Raw genomic sequence first — 19,322 nt, 5'->3', positions numbered from 1 at the left:
GTAGGGTATATCGCCATAATTTTGGTAAAACAAATGCTTAGTTCCCTTATCCCAATGGGCCTATATGTCTCTCAATTCTTGTAGCTCATTTTGTGTCACATTGTTGCGGGTGAAGTCCCACAACTCTGATGTATATCCCTCTGCTAGCCTATCCCCTTTCTCTAATTGTAACTTCTCTAACAATGTACGGATGACCGTATTATCCTCGACTTTATCAAGAAATTCATTCTCCATACTAAGTCTTCTAACTTAGTAACTGAACACGAATCGACATCTCTTTAAATATGCAATGTCATGCAATGACAGCCAGAACAAAACACATAAGTCAATATCAAATAATAAAATTCAAAGCAAACAGAAAATAATCAAACAACTATCTGGATAATCGCTAAAATTTAGCATCACACTACCTAGGGTGAGCTCCTAGGGTTTACTATATGAGGTGCGGTTCTAAAGAAAAGGGTACCTGAACCAGCAAAGTCCTCAATCCTCACCCATTATAGGCTCATATGGATCAAGTTCAGTTCAGGGGAATACATTTCCCTATGACCATGCGGAGATGAAAATCTCACGAAAACATAGGTATGGATGTATCCCGTAAGCAATCGACTAACCCATGCGGAGGTGAAAACCTTACGAAGGCATAGCTTCTTACTCGCACTTAAAGGTGTAACCACAACGATCATGCAATGCAATGTAATATTATTCTACAAGACTTAAACCACAACAATCATACAAACAAATGTACCAAAGAATTATGATTTTCAAATCAAATTTTCAATTTTAGACAAAAGGACAAAAAAAATCAATTTTATGGTTTGACTCTCTTATTATTCCCCAGTGGAGTCGCCAAGCTATCGAAATCATTTTATTATTTTGAAAAATAGGGATCGACGTTAAAATAAGGTATGGAGTCACCACCAATCCTTTTTGTTAGGTGTGATCGGATCACCTAGTAAAACATTTTATTTTAAAATATTACTTTTGGCCTACGAAATTTAAGAAAATGAGTCCAGGAGTCGGTTACGTACGAGGACGGGTTAGCACCCTCATTACGCCCAAAATTGGTACCTAATTGATTAAATAATGTCCTTATGTCTAAGGTTTAAAAAAAATTGAAATATGATTTCTTTTAAAACATTAGGAGGATTTGAATTGGATGTTAAAAATTTCTGGTTTCGAAGAAATGCAATATAACATCCATCACGTTAGGACATGATCTTTTAAACCCTCGATACCATGGTCAATTCTTGATTTCCAACAACTCACACATTTAAAAAAATACGAAAGGGTATTCAATTATTTGGTCCAACGAAAAATCGAAACCCAATACGTTAGGGCACGATTTCTCAGATTTCCAAACATAGAACATTGCCTTGTTTTGAAGTTAGAAAACACCGACGAAATTTTAAAGGGATATTTGATTATTTGGACAAACAGAAAATCGAAACCTAGCATGTTAGGGCACGATTTCCCGAATTTCCAAACACTCAATATTGCATTTGTTTTGGGGAAATTTTCAAATGAACTATTATAAAGCCGTCTCAAAGCGCATTAGTCGATTTACTTGGAATAAAATGGAATAATTGACTTTGGATTGATAAGTAGAAAATTACAATGTGACACTCCTGAATGAAAGGCGAAATTATAAACATGGAACAATATACATGAATAAAATGCTATACAAATGAATGGCAATAGTATGAAAAAAAAACAAATTGAGATACACACAATAACAATGAGTTCACGTCACACATTATGCAAATACTAACGTTAACATTCAAAGACTTATGAATCAAAGAATCAATTTTAAAAGAAATATAAAGTCGATTAATACAAATAAAATGCAACAATTTTTGAAACGATGATAAATGAGTTTGAAATTAATAATGAAAAATAAAACATTTGAAATTATAATACATATAATAATTTATTTTTAAAATAAGCTATAAATGTGAAAGTTTGAAATAGATCAAAAAGTAGAAAATAAACATAAATAATATATGAAATATTAATGTAAAAATGAAATTTCAAAATAAATAATATATAAATAAATAAGATCTATGAAATAATATATGTCCATCTAAATAAATAATATACATGAAATGAAAAGCTCAATATAAATAATGTATATATAAAAATTCCAATATATGAAAATGTTTAAAATAAATAAAATATATAATTTAAAATAGGGTCCTTTAAAGAAACAAATTATATACATAAATAGATTTAAAAGAAGAGATATATATATACGTAAATAAATTTAAACAAAAATATTTACATAAGATAATATGAAATCGACAATATATACTTAGAATAAAAATAATTATGTATATGTATGTATAATAGCATTAAATTAAATATCATGTAAAACTTCAAAACATAGAAAAATATAAAAGAGGATTTTAAAATAAACAAATTATAAAATAAAACAATTTTTTTTAAATATATATATGAACAAAATTATAAAATAACAAGCTAGAACAATGCAAAATTAGTAAAATAATCCAAGATAATATGTTAAAAGATGAATACCAAATATTTGTTAAAAAAAATAAAAGAATCATAAAGAATAAAAACATAAATTGAAATAATAATAAAAACTCAATTGAAATAAAAATAAAACCAAGTGGACAATTTACAAATAAAGAAAGTAATAAAACATAATTAAGGATTAAAACACAACGCGCACAAATGTCCGAGGATTAAAAGTGCAAATGTTCCAAATCTCAAAACGCAACGTTTAGGCGCAGACCCAATTGAATTGGCGCGCAAATTCCTGGAAAAAATTAAAACAAATAAAATGTGAATAAGGGCTAATTAAAAGCCAGTGCAAAAAGGAAGGACTTGCTGCGAAATTTCCCATTTAAAGCGCAAAGGCCCGGATCTGGGTAATGGAGAGGGTTGGCACGCGGATCCCCCCTCCCCATAAATGGTGCTGTTTTATTTATCATCCAAAATTAAAAGAAGCATTTTAATGGCAATCTGCCATTTTCTTCAAACCATTGAAACAAAACCATAATTCCCCTCAAAACCATAATTCCCCTCCTTTTAGTCGATTCTCAAAGGCCAAACCCTAGCCGCCATACAACCACCACAAATGGTGGTAAACGAAGGGTAGATTACCTCATTCGGACTTGTTTAAATTCGTATTCATAGCACCTTCAATCGTAAGGAATCAAAAGAAGGAGGTCTCCACCTCCGTTGGATTTGGGCTTTAACAGAGAAGAAACTCCGACAGTATACTAATGGTTCAGGTGAAACTTTCCCCTTTATCCTCTTCTTTTTTTTATTTTCTTCTTTGTAAATGAAGAAACAAAAAGAAATAGAAGAATAGTCAAGAAAAAAAATGAAATGCTATGATAAGTTTTTAAAAAAGAGAGCAAATCACCTCTTTTGATTTCTTGTTGTTTTTTATTGCTATGTGCATGTAAAGAAAATACATTGATTTGTTTTTGGGCTTTATAGCCAAAAGAATAAAAAAAATAAAGAAAAAAATACAAGTTTTTTCTATTTTCTTTCCTATTTGGTGTTGTTCTCTTGTTTGTTTGCAGGTACATGGTGTGTATGGTGCGTGTATGGAGGGTACGAAGGCATATGTGGCAGGGCTGGCGATCATACAAAGCTGTTGCAGCGCAAAAGGGTGACCTAGGGTTTCCTAGTGTTTGGGTTTTGGGCCAGTTGGGCTGTGTATACCTTTTGGGCTAGGTTTTAGGTTTTGGGTGTAGTTGGGTCTTAATTTTGGACTGTTTCAATTTATGTTTTGGGTTTTTGTTTTATTTTGGCAGATTTGGGCTGATGTAATAAAGGGACTTGAACTATTAAAAATTTTGTTTTTATTATTATTTTGGTTTATGTTTGTACAGGCCTGGGCAGATTTGGGCCTATACAATGCGGATTTTAAATTCATCTTTAATTTTTAAAATGTTTTAATTCGGTTCTCAAATCTGAGATGAAGTATATTTAAAACACGTAGATCAAATTATAAAAACATATATATCTACTGTATGGATAAAATTTAATTAATACTAGTTTTTAATACGTCAAATCCAGGTTTTCCATATGGTAGCGACATATATGTAACATCCCTGACTTGACTTAGGAGTTTCGGCTAAATCAAAGGAGTTACTGTAACAACCCGATTTCAGGCCTAGTCAGAATAGTGGTTTCGGAACCACTATTCTGTGGCCAAAGAAAATTATTTTGATGTTATTTTATGTAATATAACATGCTTATAAAGGTGCATGAAAATTTTGGTAATTTTATTTTCGTGATTTCTAGCTTAATTTCAAAAAAGGACTAAATCGCGTAAAAGGTAAAAGTTGTATTTTAGTACCTAAATGCGTCTAATAGCTAGATAATTAAAATTGGGGGCCTTTAAAGTGCAATAAGACCCCTAAATAAAGCATGGCCGGCCAAGGGAGACAAAATGGTCAAAAAGCCAAAATTTGTGGCTTTTAGGTGACTAAATTTACTAAAAATAGAATAAAATAAAGAAAAGAAAAATCTCCTCTTTTCTTCATCTTCTCTCCACCGAAATTACCAACAAAGAAAGGTTATTGAGGATGGAAAATTTCAGAAAAGAAACTCCCATGCTAGTAAGTGATTTTTAATGTCTTTCTTGATAATTTTTGCATTTTTAGAACCCCTAAAGCATGAGCTTTCAAAAGAGAGGACTATTTTGCAAAATGATTAAGAGTCTAGGGTTTTTCCAGGAAAGCATATGTTTTTTTTTGAGTTTTTATGGAAGAATATGAGTCTTGGTAGTGTTATAAACAACTTTTGGGAAAGAAGTTTGCATGAAAACACCTAAAATGGGATATTTTGCAAAGTTGTAAAAGAAGTTTTAAATGTATGAAATAGTTGAAATTATAAGTTGCTATAGTTATGAAAATGGTTCATCTAGGCTTAAAGAGTTAATAAATTTAATAAAAATCATTTTAGGGGCAATTTGGTAATTATGGTAAAGTATAGAGGCAAATTGTAAATTTTGCCAAAATGTGTCATTGGACTAATTTGATTAGTATATTGTCTTAATAAGTTAAATGTAATGTTATCATGATGAAAAACGAGATTCAGGCTTAGAACAAGGAAAAACGAGAAATTGATGTTTAGGCCTCTTTTACCAATTTGGTGTCGAGGTAAGTTCGTATGATAATAATAATGCAAAGTTATGTTTGAATTACATTCCTTATTAATATTGCATATATTATATGATTTAACATATTGGAAAGGTTGATGGAATGTTGTTTAATGTGTGGAATTATGACATGGAGAATATTATATGAAATGTAAGAAAATAACGATACATGAAATGTGGTATACAAAATATGTGAAATTAAATGCTTTATTGTTACCATGTGATGTGTTTAATGATACATGCCTTAAATGTCAATTATTGCCATGAAAGTATGAATATGTTATGAACATGGTGATATGCCATTATGATTAAGTATAACAGAGATGCAAAGTATAAGAAAGGAAAATCCCGTTTGAACTTAAGGAATAGTTTAAGGTACAAGTGACATATCACTAGGAAATTATAAATTCGAACTCGTTGAGTGGTCCGAGTTCATTATGGGTGTGAGCATCTGAGCTCGTTGAGTGGTCTGAGTTCATGATGGATGCGATGCATATAACATCCTAGCTCGTTGAGTGGTCCTAGTTCATTATGGATGTGTTACATGTTATGAGGTAGCCTTGGCTACATATATTACGCGCTATTGATTGATCTAGCTACGTATATATAGCACTTATGTGCAATCTTTCGTGTATCCATTCATATTCCAAGTATTCAATGGGAAATCCGAGGAAAGAGTTGATAATGGTTCCAACGATGTAAGTCATTGGTGAGTATGTACTTGAGTTATGTTACAAGTTGTACAAGTATGTACACTAAACTTATGAAAAATGCCTTGATATGTAATTATCTATGATGTATATGGTATTTGGTGAATACTATGTGTAAATGGGCCAATTTACCCGGGCCCACTAGAAACCAAAATATATACAAAATAAATAAATAAACCAAAAAAACCATAAACCTAAAACCCAAATAAATTATAACAGTCCATTATCTGTCCAATTACAACCCAAAATCAAATATCCTAAAACCAAATTGACCCCAATGACCCAAGACCCAAATACAGGCCTGATAGGCCCAAAAAAAATTAATTACAACTTTAGAACCCTAGGGTTCTCTCTCTTCGCGCCGCAGCCTTCAGCTGCTGTACAGCCCCAACGCCGCTCGTGCCTCCACGCCAACAGCCCTCGTACGCCAGTACAGCCTCGTACACACACAACGCACCTGTACCTGCGAAAGGAAACAAAAAACAGCAGCGAGAATGGCATCTAATAGGAATTTTTTTGTATTTTTCTCTTTTGATTTTTTTCGGCTATAAAGCCATAGTCTTTAATCTTTGTAAGGGTTACAAAAGCGCAATAGGCAATACAAAAAAAACACTATCCGCATATCAAAATACAAAGAAAAGGCCACCGATATTCGAAGGTGATTTTTCGATTTCGATTTGTGGGCATTCCTTTTTTGATTGTTCTTTGTTTTGTGTCATTTTTTATTTGAAAGCAAATAAAGGGAAGGGGAAAGGACTTACCTTCGCATACGAGCCATCGGAGACCTCGTCTCCTTCGCTGAAATCAAAGTCAGAGATGGGATTTCGAGGCTTAAATCGACGAACTCCACGCTAGAGTGAACGGAAGAACGAAAAGGGGGGTTACCGAAGGACATCAGTCATCGTTGTAGTGATGAAATGATGGCCAAACAGCGCAGAACCTTTAGGGTTCCCCTCTCCCCATTTCTTCGGCTGAAATGTCTAGGGTTTTCAGGGGCTGTGCCTTCTTTTAATCAGCGATGCGAAACAGTGCTGTTTGAGGCATGGTTTGTAGCCTTAAAATGACACCGTTTAGAGAAATCGACCCGACCCATTCTCGGGTACCCTCAGGACCCGCGTGTTTTCGCGCTGAAGGGTTATTTTCAAGATTGGTCCCTTCCCTTCATATCGTTGTTCGATTAGGCTTAGTCCAGATTTATTTCTTTTAAATTTGGCCCTTATAATTTGCATGCGTTTGCATTCTAGTCCGTGCACATGCGCTGCGTTTTGGAAGCTTGGAATATTTCCAGTTTGAGCCCTTGCGCATTTGCGCATTTTACCTATCTGTCCTTTTACTTTTAAGTAACCTGTTTCATTTTTAAATTTCTCTTTTTATTTTAATTTGATTTTAATTAAGTTTGTATTAGTACACCTTATTATTTTGACGTTCGTTTAACATTTTGTTCGTATATTAATTATTTTATTTTGTATGATTATACCGAAATTTTCTTTTGACATAGTATTTGGTTCAAATTTTATATATATATATATTCATATATTCATATTATTTTGGTATTTTTATACTCGTTATAAATTTTGAGGGTCCATTTGGTTTCTACATGTGTGTCAAGCTATTTTAATTCCATACTTTATAAAATCATTATCTTGAGATTCGTATTTGCATTATTTTAACTATTATATATATTGTCTCGTTCAAATTCTTTTACGTATACTATTTTAATGGTTAAATCATTATTTTAAAACTCTTTTTTTTTTATAAAATTATCGTGCTAAAATTCTTGATGTTGTATTCTTTTGGTATATTAAATAGTATTTCATTGAAGTGTTTTATTATGTATATATTTGTACGTATATAGTAAAATAATTTAATCGTGTACACATTACTATGATATTTTTTATAAACAATTATTTCTAAGTTTATTTATATACATATATATACATACAATTTGTAGATCCATTATGTTTTTAAGGATTATATCTTATTATACATTTTTATGGTTATTATTTTTAATATATTTTACACATAATTTAAATTTTCATACTATATAAATCCTCATTTCTTAAAACCAATATTATTTAATGTTTTGGTATGATATTCGATTAAAACATTCATTTTATAATATGTATTTTAAATGATTAAGTATATATCCCTAGTTTTTTCACAAATAGATTCTAAAATGCACCAATTCATTAATTCGCATGTCGTATAAATTATTGGTTCATTAGATCGTCTTTGTTTCGCCATCGTCTTATACTACTTTGACTTTTAAATTCTATTTTGTTTTGCATATATTTTGTTGGTGGTTCTATATTGTAGCATATACGTTATTATTGCATGGTATTCATCTTATTGATATGTCAATTATTATTCATACATGATTGAAATTAGGTTATAATTTTTAGATTGATTATATTTAATTGCTTATTCTGCTAGTTGATTAATATTCTTATTCATCAAGCATTATACCTCATATGTGCCTATCACCCCATATCATCGTTTTCCACTTGATTTTCGAAATGTGGTTTTATAGAATCCAAATTTTTACAATTAATTTCGTCTTATTTCGAGTCAAATTAATAAGTTTTAAGCTAGTTTCACAATTATTTAAGAATTTTTTAAAATGAAGGGGATATTCGATATTTGACAATTCGTGGAATCTTGCCCTAACGTGTTGGGTTGCAATTTCTCGTTTGCTCAAAATAATCGAACGTCCCTTTAGAATTTCACTCATGGTTTCTTAAAACTCTTTCAAATGAAGGAAATGTTCGATGTTTGGTTATTTGAGAATCGTGCCCTATCGTGCTGGGTTGCGCTTTTTTCATTTGTTCAAAACAATCGAAGATTCCTTCGGAACCTCACTCACGTTTTTTAAAAACTCTTTAAAACAAAGGAAATACTCGATGTTTGGAAATTCGGGGAGTAGTTCCCTATCGAACATTTTATATTGTTGATCCAGAAAAACTTACTTAGTGTTTTAAAAGATAATTTCATTATAGGTTAAAGTGAATTGAAGCTGTGCATCAGGTAGGAAACCAGAAAAGAGGTGGTGAGTCCATCGGACTGTTTAAGTACCAAGCTCCCTTCGGATCTAATCCTAGACATGCATACTGCCATTGCCACACCTTAACGTCATGGATATTTCTAGGAAACCGATTTGATTAAGCCATTTTAAGGAAAAGTGATTAATTTTGGAAAATACTTTCATTGCGGAAGCTTTGCTTGTTGTCTTGTTATTTTGAAATCAATTGTTGTTTTTGAAAACGCGCCCTAAAGCTATCCAATTTCAACAGTTAAAATAAATAATACCTATCTTAGTAATACATATTAAAACCATCAAAAATAATTAAGCGGCCTTATTACATTTAAAAACCCAAAACTTCAAACGTAAATAAAAGGATGTCCAGTTCACCAGAATAAAATCAAACTTTCAGAACGGGTGGCCACTCCGAATTCCCTCACAGCTCCAAGCCCACTATGGTTGGGGATTACCTGCGTGGATGAAAATAAAAGGGGTGAGTTTGGGGAAACTCAGTGTGTAAGGAAAACCCATTCAAAGCCCAAGTCAGCTCAAGCCTATTGGGCCTAAGCCCATCCAAGTAACAGTTGTACTGGGCCAGAGCCCTTTTCAGATTACAATAAACTGGGCCTTAGCCCCTTATTCAGGTAACAGTATGGCCCATAGGCCCATTTCAAAATACATGCAACATCAGTAAACATATGCAAGCCCATTTGGGGAGACTACTCAACCCACCAACCACTACACTCCACCCGTACCAGCCATACACTCCATGTGGGGAATAGCTCAACCCATCCAGCCCAACACTCCACAGTTGCAGCATTGCTGCTCAGTTAACAGTAAATTGAGGCAAAGCCTCCAGTACGTGGAAAAACCACTTTCAGTACTTCCTCCGTCAATATCCCAATCCCATGCATCAGATAATAACATGGCATGCAGTAAATAACAACAGTCAAACATGCATTTAGGTCAATTTAACCCTAGGGGTATTTCGGTAATTTATCTACTAGGGGTAAAACTATAAATTTTCCACTTTTAAAGGTATTTCAGTAATTTATCTATTTTAGGGTTTTTCATGCATATTCCTACCTTTCACATACTACAGAATCACGTACCGAGGGTTCTTACCGAATTTGGCCCGTTGGCCTATCATTCCATTTTTGGCCCATTAAGCCCAAAAATATCGAGGGCACAGAAATCATGCACTTTGCAGTCCAAATTTTGCAGCTTACCAAAAACATTAATCGATTTACCTCACGAGCATTCGCACACTCGCAAATCTACAAAATACAAGTTTTTGGCATTTCGTCTTTTCGACTTTTGCCGATCCAGACTAAGAAAGAGGGTGTTAGTTACACACCTGTTTGCGACGATATGCTGACGAAATCCACACACGAACCGCCTACAATTGGATTACTAACACATTAATCTAACTATTCAAATACAAACTACGTATTAAACCCTTACAATATTCGGCCAACCACACCTACAGATCATAGTAAGCTTATAAGAAAACAATAAGCAAATCATTAACAATTTTTTGTCAATGTTTACCACATAATCATAATTTCACTACAAGCAGTCTTCCTGAGAAACAGTCACTAAATCATTTATAACTGGAGCTACGAAACTCCAAATCAAGTTTCGTTAATTTTCCTTGAAAATAGACTCATATATCTTCTATCCATAAAATTTTCAGAATTTTTGGTTTGGCCAATCAATACCAGATTTTTCTCAAAGTTTCCCATGTTTCCCATGTTTCACTGTTTGACTAATCTGACCACTCTTCATTACGAATCAAATTTCTCATTGTACAGAATTCAAAATATGTTCTAGTTTATTCCATTTGAAACTAGACTCATTAAGATTTAATTACATAATTTATGCAGCTTCTAACTCATCTCCCACAATTTATGGTGATTTTCCAAAGTCACGTTACTGCTGCTGTCCCAAGCAGATTTATTACCAAATCACTCTTTCACACCTAACTTGCATGCTTGTTATTTAAACATGTATATCACCAATCAATCATCACATATCTATGATTTTACTTAAGTATAATCTCCATTTCATCATTTTAAAGCACAACATGTTAGCTGATTTTTCCCTTTAACATCTAAGGCACATGCATGCTCATTTGTTTGGCTCAACTTCACCTATCTTCCATTTTTCATCAAAAGAACATGAAACAACAACCATTTCCTTCATTTTAATTCATGACTAAATGCTCACAACACAACTAAAAACCAAAATATGCTTCAAGAGTTAAGGTAGAATCAAGAAGAACTCATGAACATCAAGATAGAAGCAAACTACCATGAACTTACCTTCAATTTTCTTCCCCAAGTGACCTAACATTCAAGAGCTTTCTCCTCTCCTTTCTGTTCTCTAACTTTAGGCTATGATGAACAAAGATGGACAAAACTTTTTTCTTTTCACCCCTTTTTCTTTTAATAAAATTTCATATTTCATCCATTTAATTCTTTAATACAAAAGACATGAAATGCCCATCATGGAACATTTACCTAAACCATTATCATAGAGCATTTACCTAATCCATTATCATGAAACATTTACCTAACCCATTATCAATTTGTACCATGAATTATGGATATCAAGTGCTCATAATGTCTACAACAACATGATGGCTGGCCACTTCATGTAAAATGGGAGGTTTGTCATGCAAATCCTCCTATTTTGCACTCCTATTTATTTGGCCACTTCAATTTAGCCTATAGCATTTTCAAACATTTTCACATAGGTTCTATTTCATAATTTCACCCTCTTTTTCTTATGGAACAAAAATTAACTAAAATTTCTGGGTTCTATCTTAAGCTTGGGCCTTCTAGAGGCCCACTAACATAATTAAACCTATGCCAACATTCACAGAATTCCCAAAAATTGGGGCGTTACAGCTACGCTTTGATGAGGTTTTCACCTCCGTATGGGCTAGTGAATTGCTTTCGGGGTACATCCGTACCTATGATTTCGTGAGATTTTCATCTCCGCATGGTCATAGGGAAATGTATCCCCCCGAACCGAACTCAATCTATATGAGCCTATAATGGGTGAGGATTGAGGAATCTGCTGGTCGGGTACCTTATCCCTAGAACGAACCACATATAGTGAACCTTAGGAGTTGTCCTTGGGTGGAGCCGCGTCAAGCCTTAGTATTTACCCGTATATGCGTTGTAATTATCGTTTATGTGCTTGCATTTTATCACTATTATTTGATGCTAACCTGTGTTTTGTTTTGATTATTTTTTGAATGACATTGCATACTAAAGGAGGTGTTGATTTGTATTCAATTACTAAGTTAGAAAGTTTGACATGGAGAATGAATTTCTTAGTAAAGTCGAGGATAATGCAACCGTTCGTGCATGGTCATAGAAGCTAAAACCAAAAAAAAGGGATAGCTTGGCAGAAGGATATATATCAGAGTTACAGGATTTCATTCGTGTCAATGTAGCACAGAATGAGCTGCAAGAGTTGAGAGACATTTGGGCTAGTTGGGATGAGGGGATCAAGCAGTTGTTTTATCAAAGTTATGGTGATATATCCTACTTGCTAGACATTAGAGTGGATAAACATCTGTTCTGAGTTATGGTGCAGTTTTGGAATTCTGCTTACAAGTGTTTCACTTTTGGAGAAGTGGATTTGGTACCTACCATGGAGGAATACACTACTCTGCTCAGGTGTCCAAAGATTCAGGTCCGAAAGAATTATGCCTAGGTTTTTATGGTCAGACTTTCGTGAAGAAATTGATGAGCATTTCTGAGATGAGCGAGCCTTGGGTCACTGCCCGAATTCAACAAAAATAAGATAGTAAATGTATCCCTTGGGAGAATTTGCTAGATTTGATTTTGACGTATCCAGATGAAAGAAAGAGGGTCGATATCTTTGCCTTAAGCATCTATGGCTTGGTAATTTTTCCTAAGGCTTTGAGGCATGTGGATGAGGCAGTCATTGACTTATTCAATCGCCTTGAGAAGGGAATCACACCGGTACCGGCGATATTGGCTGAGACATTTAGATCTTTGAGCTCATGTCGAAAGACAGGCGAGGGATGGTTTATTGGATGTGCACAATTATTGATGGTATGGTTTCATGGGCACTTTTGGAAGGTAGACAAGGTTTCTTATCAGGTCTTTTCCGAAGGTTATTCCCCATTAAAAGAAGAGGCAGCCGTACAAAGGAGAGAGGATATCTCGGAAGAGAAGTGGATGGAAATTCTTCAAAACCTCAAGGACGGGGATATCGAGTGGAGAGCTTATTGGATGGTTCCTGATGAGATCATGTACCGATGTGGTAACTTTGATTGGGTGCCATTGATAAGAATTTGGGGAGCTACCAGGTATACTCTATTGCTAGCCTTGAGACAATATAAATCGAGGCAGTTTGTACCCACGACCTATGGAATCGCTCAGAGTGAATTCTCTTTTAAAGGTGCTCACTATAAGAAGAAAGTTCGGGAGCTATCGGATGCTTGGAAGCAAACTTGTTGGATGAAGAGGTTGCCCTTCGATTCCATGGTAACGCCCTAGTATGATGGATGGTTTAAGAATAGGGTTAATGATAATGTTCCTAGGCCAAACTTGGAAAATACTCGACCTATGGTGGAACAATTACAAGTCGCCCCATCAGAGTTGGAAATTATAAAGCAAGATTTCGAGAAGAAGAGTTCAGAGCTTGGGAAAAAGATTGAACAATTGGAGCAAGAGAAGATGCACTTAAGATTAGACGCTGATGTCCAGAGATCAGAGGCTGAGAAGTGGAGAAAAGGGAAAACTAAGGCCAAAGAAGATCTAGACAGCTTGAAGACTGACTATAAGAAGCTGTGTCTATCTATGAGGACTGCGGGGTTAGGTAAGACTTCCGAACAATGACGCCATGAAATTTGAGAAGAAAATACCAAAGCCGACCGATGGGAAAGAAAATTTCGAGAAGCTCAGGCACGGAACAAAGATTTAGAGAAGAGTCTGTCGGAAAGCAGAAATGAACGAGAGGAATTAAAGGCTAGAGTGGCAGAACTCGAGAAGTCTCTGCATCAGTACCGAAACTGCAACACCGCAATGGATTTGAGGGCAAGCTTGAGCAAGATAGAAGAAATGAAAGGAAAATAGAAGAATTAGAGGCATCACTGTAAAACTGTGAGATACAGATCTAGTTTTTCAAGACAAATGAGGACCGTTGGAGAGAGCATCTTCACCATGCACAAGACCAAGTCAGAACCAGAGATTACCTTATGGAGGAAGCCATAACCCAGATTCGGGAGGTAGCTGACTACTTGCAAGCTTTAGCGGTACAGGTAAACACACTGAGCATGAAGTATGAGTTGGAGTCAGATCGTGGACAGGAGCTGGCCTCGTTGCTTAGAAAAATTAAGACTTTAAGCATTAGAGCGAAATTTTATCTGTAACTCAACTTTATGTAAAAGACTTTTATTTTCTAGTGGAGTTTTCTAAGATTAATTGAATCAAAATTGATGCCTCCTTTGCATTCATGCATTTGCATTACATCATATCATTATGCATTAAAAGTCATAAGAGGTTTCTAATTAATTAATTAAAAAATTATTTCAGTAACTTGGAAACCAACAAAAACCAACCAACCACGCACCCCTACGATACAAGGAAAAAGTTAATGGATAAAAGGCTCGAGAAATTGGAGCAAATGCAAAAGGACATGCAGGAACAGATGCAATCTCAGATGCAAGAGTAGCTAGCCAAGATTCAGCGAGAGATGAAGGAGCAAATGATGGAATCCCAGAGAGAAATGATGAGTCAGTTATCCCAATTGTTGTTGGGAGGAAGGGAAAGGGCCCCAAGGACAAAGTTGAGGAAACTAATGAGGATCCCTAATACCCCACTGGCTTCACTCTGACACATGCACCGATGAAGCCTGAGATTAATCTATAAAAACCATCTATCACGATCATGCCCCAGTTGGTTCAGGCTGGAGCTTCAATACCGCTGAATTTCCAAACCGGCTCAGGCTCTAACTTTGTCCACAACCCGAACTGTCCTCCCGTTCCCGATTTGGATGAAGTTGCTGAAAAAGAAAAGGCGAGAATAGATTCGTAAAAACAATTAGAAGAACAGTGTAGATGGCTCGAGGAGAAATTCAAAGCCATGGAAAGCGCTGATCATCATCAAGGGATTGATGCCAAAGACCTGAGTTTGGTCCCAGATTTGGTCCTTCCCCCTAAATTCAAAATGCCCAAATTCGAGAAATACAATGGAACGAGCTGCCCTGAAGCCCACATCACTATGTTTTGCAGGCGAATGGCGGGATACGTTAACAATGACCAGCTTTTAATCCACTACTTTCAAGATAGTCTGGTCGGGGTGGCATCTAAGTGGTATAACCAATTAAGCCGCGCTAAAATTAACTCATGGAAGGACCTGGTTCAGGCCTTTATGAAACAATACAATCACGTGACGGACATGACCCCCGACAGAATCACTCTCCAGAATATGGAAAAGAAATCCAATGAAAGTTTCAGACAGTACGCACAAAGGTGGAGAGAAGTGGTCATACAGGTTCAGCCGCTGCTTCTAGAAAAGGAAATGACGATGCTCTTAATCAACACCTTGAAGGCCCCTTTTATCACTCATATGTTGGGAAGCGCCACCAAGAGCTTCTCTGACATAGTGATGACTGGGGAAATGATCGAAAATGCTGTGAGGAGCGATAAGATATAATCAGGAGAGAGTGCCAGGAATTCGACCCCGAGGAAAAGAGATAATGAAGTGAACAACATGAGCACATTCAACAAGGGTCAATCTAAGTCATTCACCGTAAATCAACCCAAGACGGTGACCACCAATCAACAAAGCTCTGTTAGAAAAGAATCCAACGCAAGGGAGAACACAGAAAGGTCACAGTTCACCACTATACCTATGACGTATAGGGAGCTATACCAGAATCTATTCAACGCTCATGTAGTGTCCCCTTTTTACCTGAAGCCTTTACAGCCTCCGTATCCCAAATGGCATGACACAAACACCCAATGTGAATACCACGCGGGAATTACCGGGCACTCAATCGAAAACTGCACTGCGTTCAAGAAAGTAGTCGAAAGACTCATTAAGATGGGGATCGTAAGGTTTGACGACCCAGGCATACCCAACATAGCAGGAAACCCACTCCCTAATCATTCCAACCAAGGAGTAAATGGGATAAGTGAAGGCAAGAAAAAGAAGGTTAAAAGCGAGGTTGGAGAAGTCGGGACCCCATTAAGGCGGGTGTGGAAGGAGATGGCCAAGAGAGGATTGATTGCGTTGGATTCGAGGGAAGAATCTATAGAAGAGAGGAACTACTATGAGTTCCACAATGAGGTGGGGCATGAAATCCAAGAGTGTGTGGAATTCAGGGCCCTAGTACAGAACATGATGGATAATAAGGAAATGAAATTCTATGAAGAGACCGAAGACCCCGTAGTGGGAGATATATGCGCGTCGAAGCGAGAATCGACGACATAGAATCAGACAGTTAACTAACCCGTGGTTATCATATCGAGACCCAAAAATAATGAAGCTGGAGTTCAAATACCACCGAGGGTCATAATCCAGAGACCTGCAGTCTTCCCCTACAAAGACAGTAAAAGGGTCCCATGGAATTATGATTGCAACGTGACGATTCAAGGAAAGGAAAGCCTGGTTGACGCCTCAAAAGAGGACCAAGATAGAGGCTCCTATACGCGTAGCGGGAGACATTACGATACAGCAAGTGAGAAGGCACAACCTGTAAAAGGAAAAGCCCCAATGGTCAAAGGGCTAAAGGAAAAAGCGACCAAATCTGAACTTCTTGTCAATGAGCCAGTTAACGAGGAGGAGGCTAAGGAGTTTTTAAAATTCCTAAAGCACAGCGAATACAGTGTGGTGGAACAGCTACGTAAACAACCAGCCCGTATCTTGATGCTGACTTTACTCCTGAGTTCAGAAGTCCACCGCAGCGCGCTGATGAAAGTCTTGAATGAAACATATGTTGCCAATGATATCTCCGTTAACAAGCTGGACCGCTTAGTTAGCAACATAAGTGCCGACAACTATATCTTCTTCAATAACGATGAGATACCACCCGGTGGCATGAGGTCGACTAAAGCTTTGCGCATTACCACGCACTGTAAGGAGTATACGCTGCTAGGCGTACTGATTGACAATGGGTAGGCCTTGAACGTCCTACCATTAACTACGCTTAATAGATTACCTATAGACAGCTCTCACATAAAGGAGCGCCAGAATATGGTGAAAGCATTTGATGGCACGGAGAGAAGGGTGATGGGCAGAATCGAGGTCCCTCTTCAAATCGGGCCAAACACATATGAGGTGGATTTCCTAGTAATGAATATTAAGCCCTCATATAATTTCTTATTGGGGAGGCCCTGGATACATTCAGCTAGGGCAGTGCCTTCATCGTTGCATCAAAAGTTGAAGCTGGTATCAGAGGGGCGGTTGATAACAATCAATGCTGAAGAGGATATCATTGCAACTGTAAGCAATAATGCGCCCTATTTGGAGACAGATGACGAAGCAATTGAATGCTCATTTCGATATTTGGAATTTGTTAATGAGACGTTCATCGCCGAGGGAAGCAAGATTCTGGTGCCAAAACTGTCCAAAACTACAAGGGTGAGCCTGCAGTTGATAGTTAGAAAAGGGGCCCTACCCAGAAGAGGACTTGGAAGACACCTCCAAGAAAGGGTTGAAACACCGGTATTAAAGGAGAAGAGAGACCGCTTCAACTTAAGATTTAAGCTGAATGCGAGACAAAGAAGAAGGGAGCTGGAAAAGAAGCAAGAAAGAAGGAGAGTACGGTTAACGATGGAGGAAATCAAATGGGAACCAATGATATTCCCCATATATCAAAAACTTTTGTGTCCGGAGGAATCATTCATCCTGAGAGGGGCACGCTAAGAAAAGAAGCAATAGAGGAGAGGTTGGAAAGCTTGGACATCAACGCCACATACGACAAAGAGATTGGAAGAGAAAATTTGTCGGGCATTTGCCCCTACCTACCTGGAAGTGTTCTGGATAACTAGACTGCGGAAGAGATTCCTGTAGTTTTTAGAACTGACTCAGAGTAATGTCCAAAACACACTTATTGCTCTACGCCTAGGAGTAATAAGAATCTTTTGTGAAATAGGCTGATGTTTAAAAACGTTATTTCAATAAAATGCACTATTATTATCATTTTGAGCAGATGTTCTCTCATTCTTTAAATTTCACTCATAATCATATTATACAAACGATTACTTTCAGATTCTTTTGTTCTTTAAACATTCTTTTAAATATTCTTTCATTCTTCATTCATAATCATACCATGCAAACAAGTGTTCTTGAATTCTTTTGATTCTTTGTCTCTTCTTTCATCCTCATAACAGGTCCCCAGATATCAATGATACGAGTGACATTGTCAATGGCTCAAAATATCCTTTTGAGTGAGATGTGTGTACGGAGGATTCTCAGGATTTTGAAGATGACCAAGGCTGTAACCTATCTCCTGATTTGTTGAGAATGGTAGAACAAGATGAGAAACAAATCCTACCTCACAAGGAATCAGTAGAAATTGTGAGCTTAGGAAAAGGACAAGAGGTGAAAATCAGAACTTGTATCACCATGGAAATGAAGCGGGACCTTATTGAATTACTTCAAGAATTCAAAGATGTCTTTGCATGGTCATACCAAGATATGCCGAGTTGGACTTTGATATCATGGTGCACCGACTCCCCATAAAGGAAGAATGTAAGCAAGTTTAGCAAAAACTCCGAAGAATGAGGCCCGACGTCTTGCTAAAAATAAAAGAAGAAGTTCGAAAGTAGTTCGACGCTAGATTCCTGAAGGTTGTAAAATACTCAGATTGGGTAGCCAACGTCGTCCCCGTCCCTAAGAAAGATGGAAAAGTGCGAATGTGTGTGAACTACAAAGATATTTCCCACTACCTCATATTGACATCCTAGTGGACAACACGGCAAGACACTCACTGTTTTCATTTATGGACGGTTTCTCCAGATATAACCAGATCAAAATGCATCCTGAAGACATGGAGAAGACCACATTTGTAACCATGTGGGGCACGTTCTAGTACAAGGTGATACCGTTTGGACTAAAGAATGCGGGGGCAACATATCAAAGAGCCATGGTAACACTGTTTCACGACATGATGCATAAAGAAATCGAGGTTTATGTCGATGATATGATTGAAAAGTATCGAACAGAGAAGGAGCACATACAAGTCCTGAGAAAATTCTTTTTGAGGCTGAGGAAGTTCCAGCTAAAACTTAATCCCGCTAAATGTACCTTCGGAGCCAAGTCTGGAAAGTTGCTCGGATTCGTGGTTAGCGAGAAAGGGATCGAGATTGATCCAGACAAATTCAAAGCCATACAAGAGCTATCTCCGCCGCGTACCCAGAAAGAGGTTCGAGGCTTTCTAGGAAGATTAAATTACATTGCTC

The 19,322-nt window shown here is 36.5% G+C and overlaps 2 protein-coding genes and 1 long non-coding RNA gene across 3 annotated transcripts; all 3 read left to right on the top strand.

Moving 5' to 3' along the window:
• The first annotated feature begins 2,603 nt into the window (after window positions 1-2,603).
• LOC107918906 (uncharacterized) lies at window positions 2,604-3,845 on the top strand. The gene is made up of 2 exons (XR_001690297.2): window positions 2,604-3,257; window positions 3,555-3,845. It is a non-coding gene; the product is annotated as an uncharacterized lncRNA (long non-coding RNA).
• Window positions 3,846-14,997: 11,152 nt separating this feature from the next.
• LOC107919146 (uncharacterized) lies at window positions 14,998-15,570 on the top strand. The gene has a single exon (XM_016848669.1). The coding sequence runs from the start codon at window positions 14,998-15,000 to the stop codon at window positions 15,568-15,570; it is 573 nt and encodes a 190-aa protein (XP_016704158.1).
• A 57-nt stretch (window positions 15,571-15,627) lies between these two features.
• LOC107919145 (uncharacterized) lies at window positions 15,628-17,037 on the top strand. The gene is made up of 2 exons (XM_016848668.1): window positions 15,628-16,305; window positions 16,441-17,037. The coding sequence occupies exons 1-2, from the start codon at window positions 15,628-15,630 to the stop codon at window positions 17,035-17,037; spliced, it is 1,275 nt and encodes a 424-aa protein (XP_016704157.1).
• The last annotated feature ends 2,285 nt before the right edge of the window (window positions 17,038-19,322 follow it).

This window comes from Gossypium hirsutum, chromosome A04 (assembly GCF_007990345.1).
Source record: "Gossypium hirsutum isolate 1008001.06 chromosome A04, Gossypium_hirsutum_v2.1, whole genome shotgun sequence".
Classification (NCBI taxonomy): domain Eukaryota; kingdom Viridiplantae; phylum Streptophyta; class Magnoliopsida; order Malvales; family Malvaceae; genus Gossypium; species Gossypium hirsutum.
This window is presented reverse-complemented; position numbering and strand designations above follow the sequence as displayed.

Coding starts and splice junctions, on each gene's coding strand:
- LOC107919146 (XM_016848669.1), top strand. CDS start 14,998: ATGGAAAGCGCTGATCATCATCAAGGGATTGATGCCAAAGACCTGAGT.
- LOC107919145 (XM_016848668.1), top strand. CDS start 15,628: ATGAGCACATTCAACAAGGGTCAATCTAAGTCATTCACCGTAAATCAA. Junction 16,306..16,440: donor ATGAAGAGACCGAAGACCCC/GTAGTGGGAGAT, acceptor GTCATAATCCAG/AGACCTGCAGTCTTCCCCTA.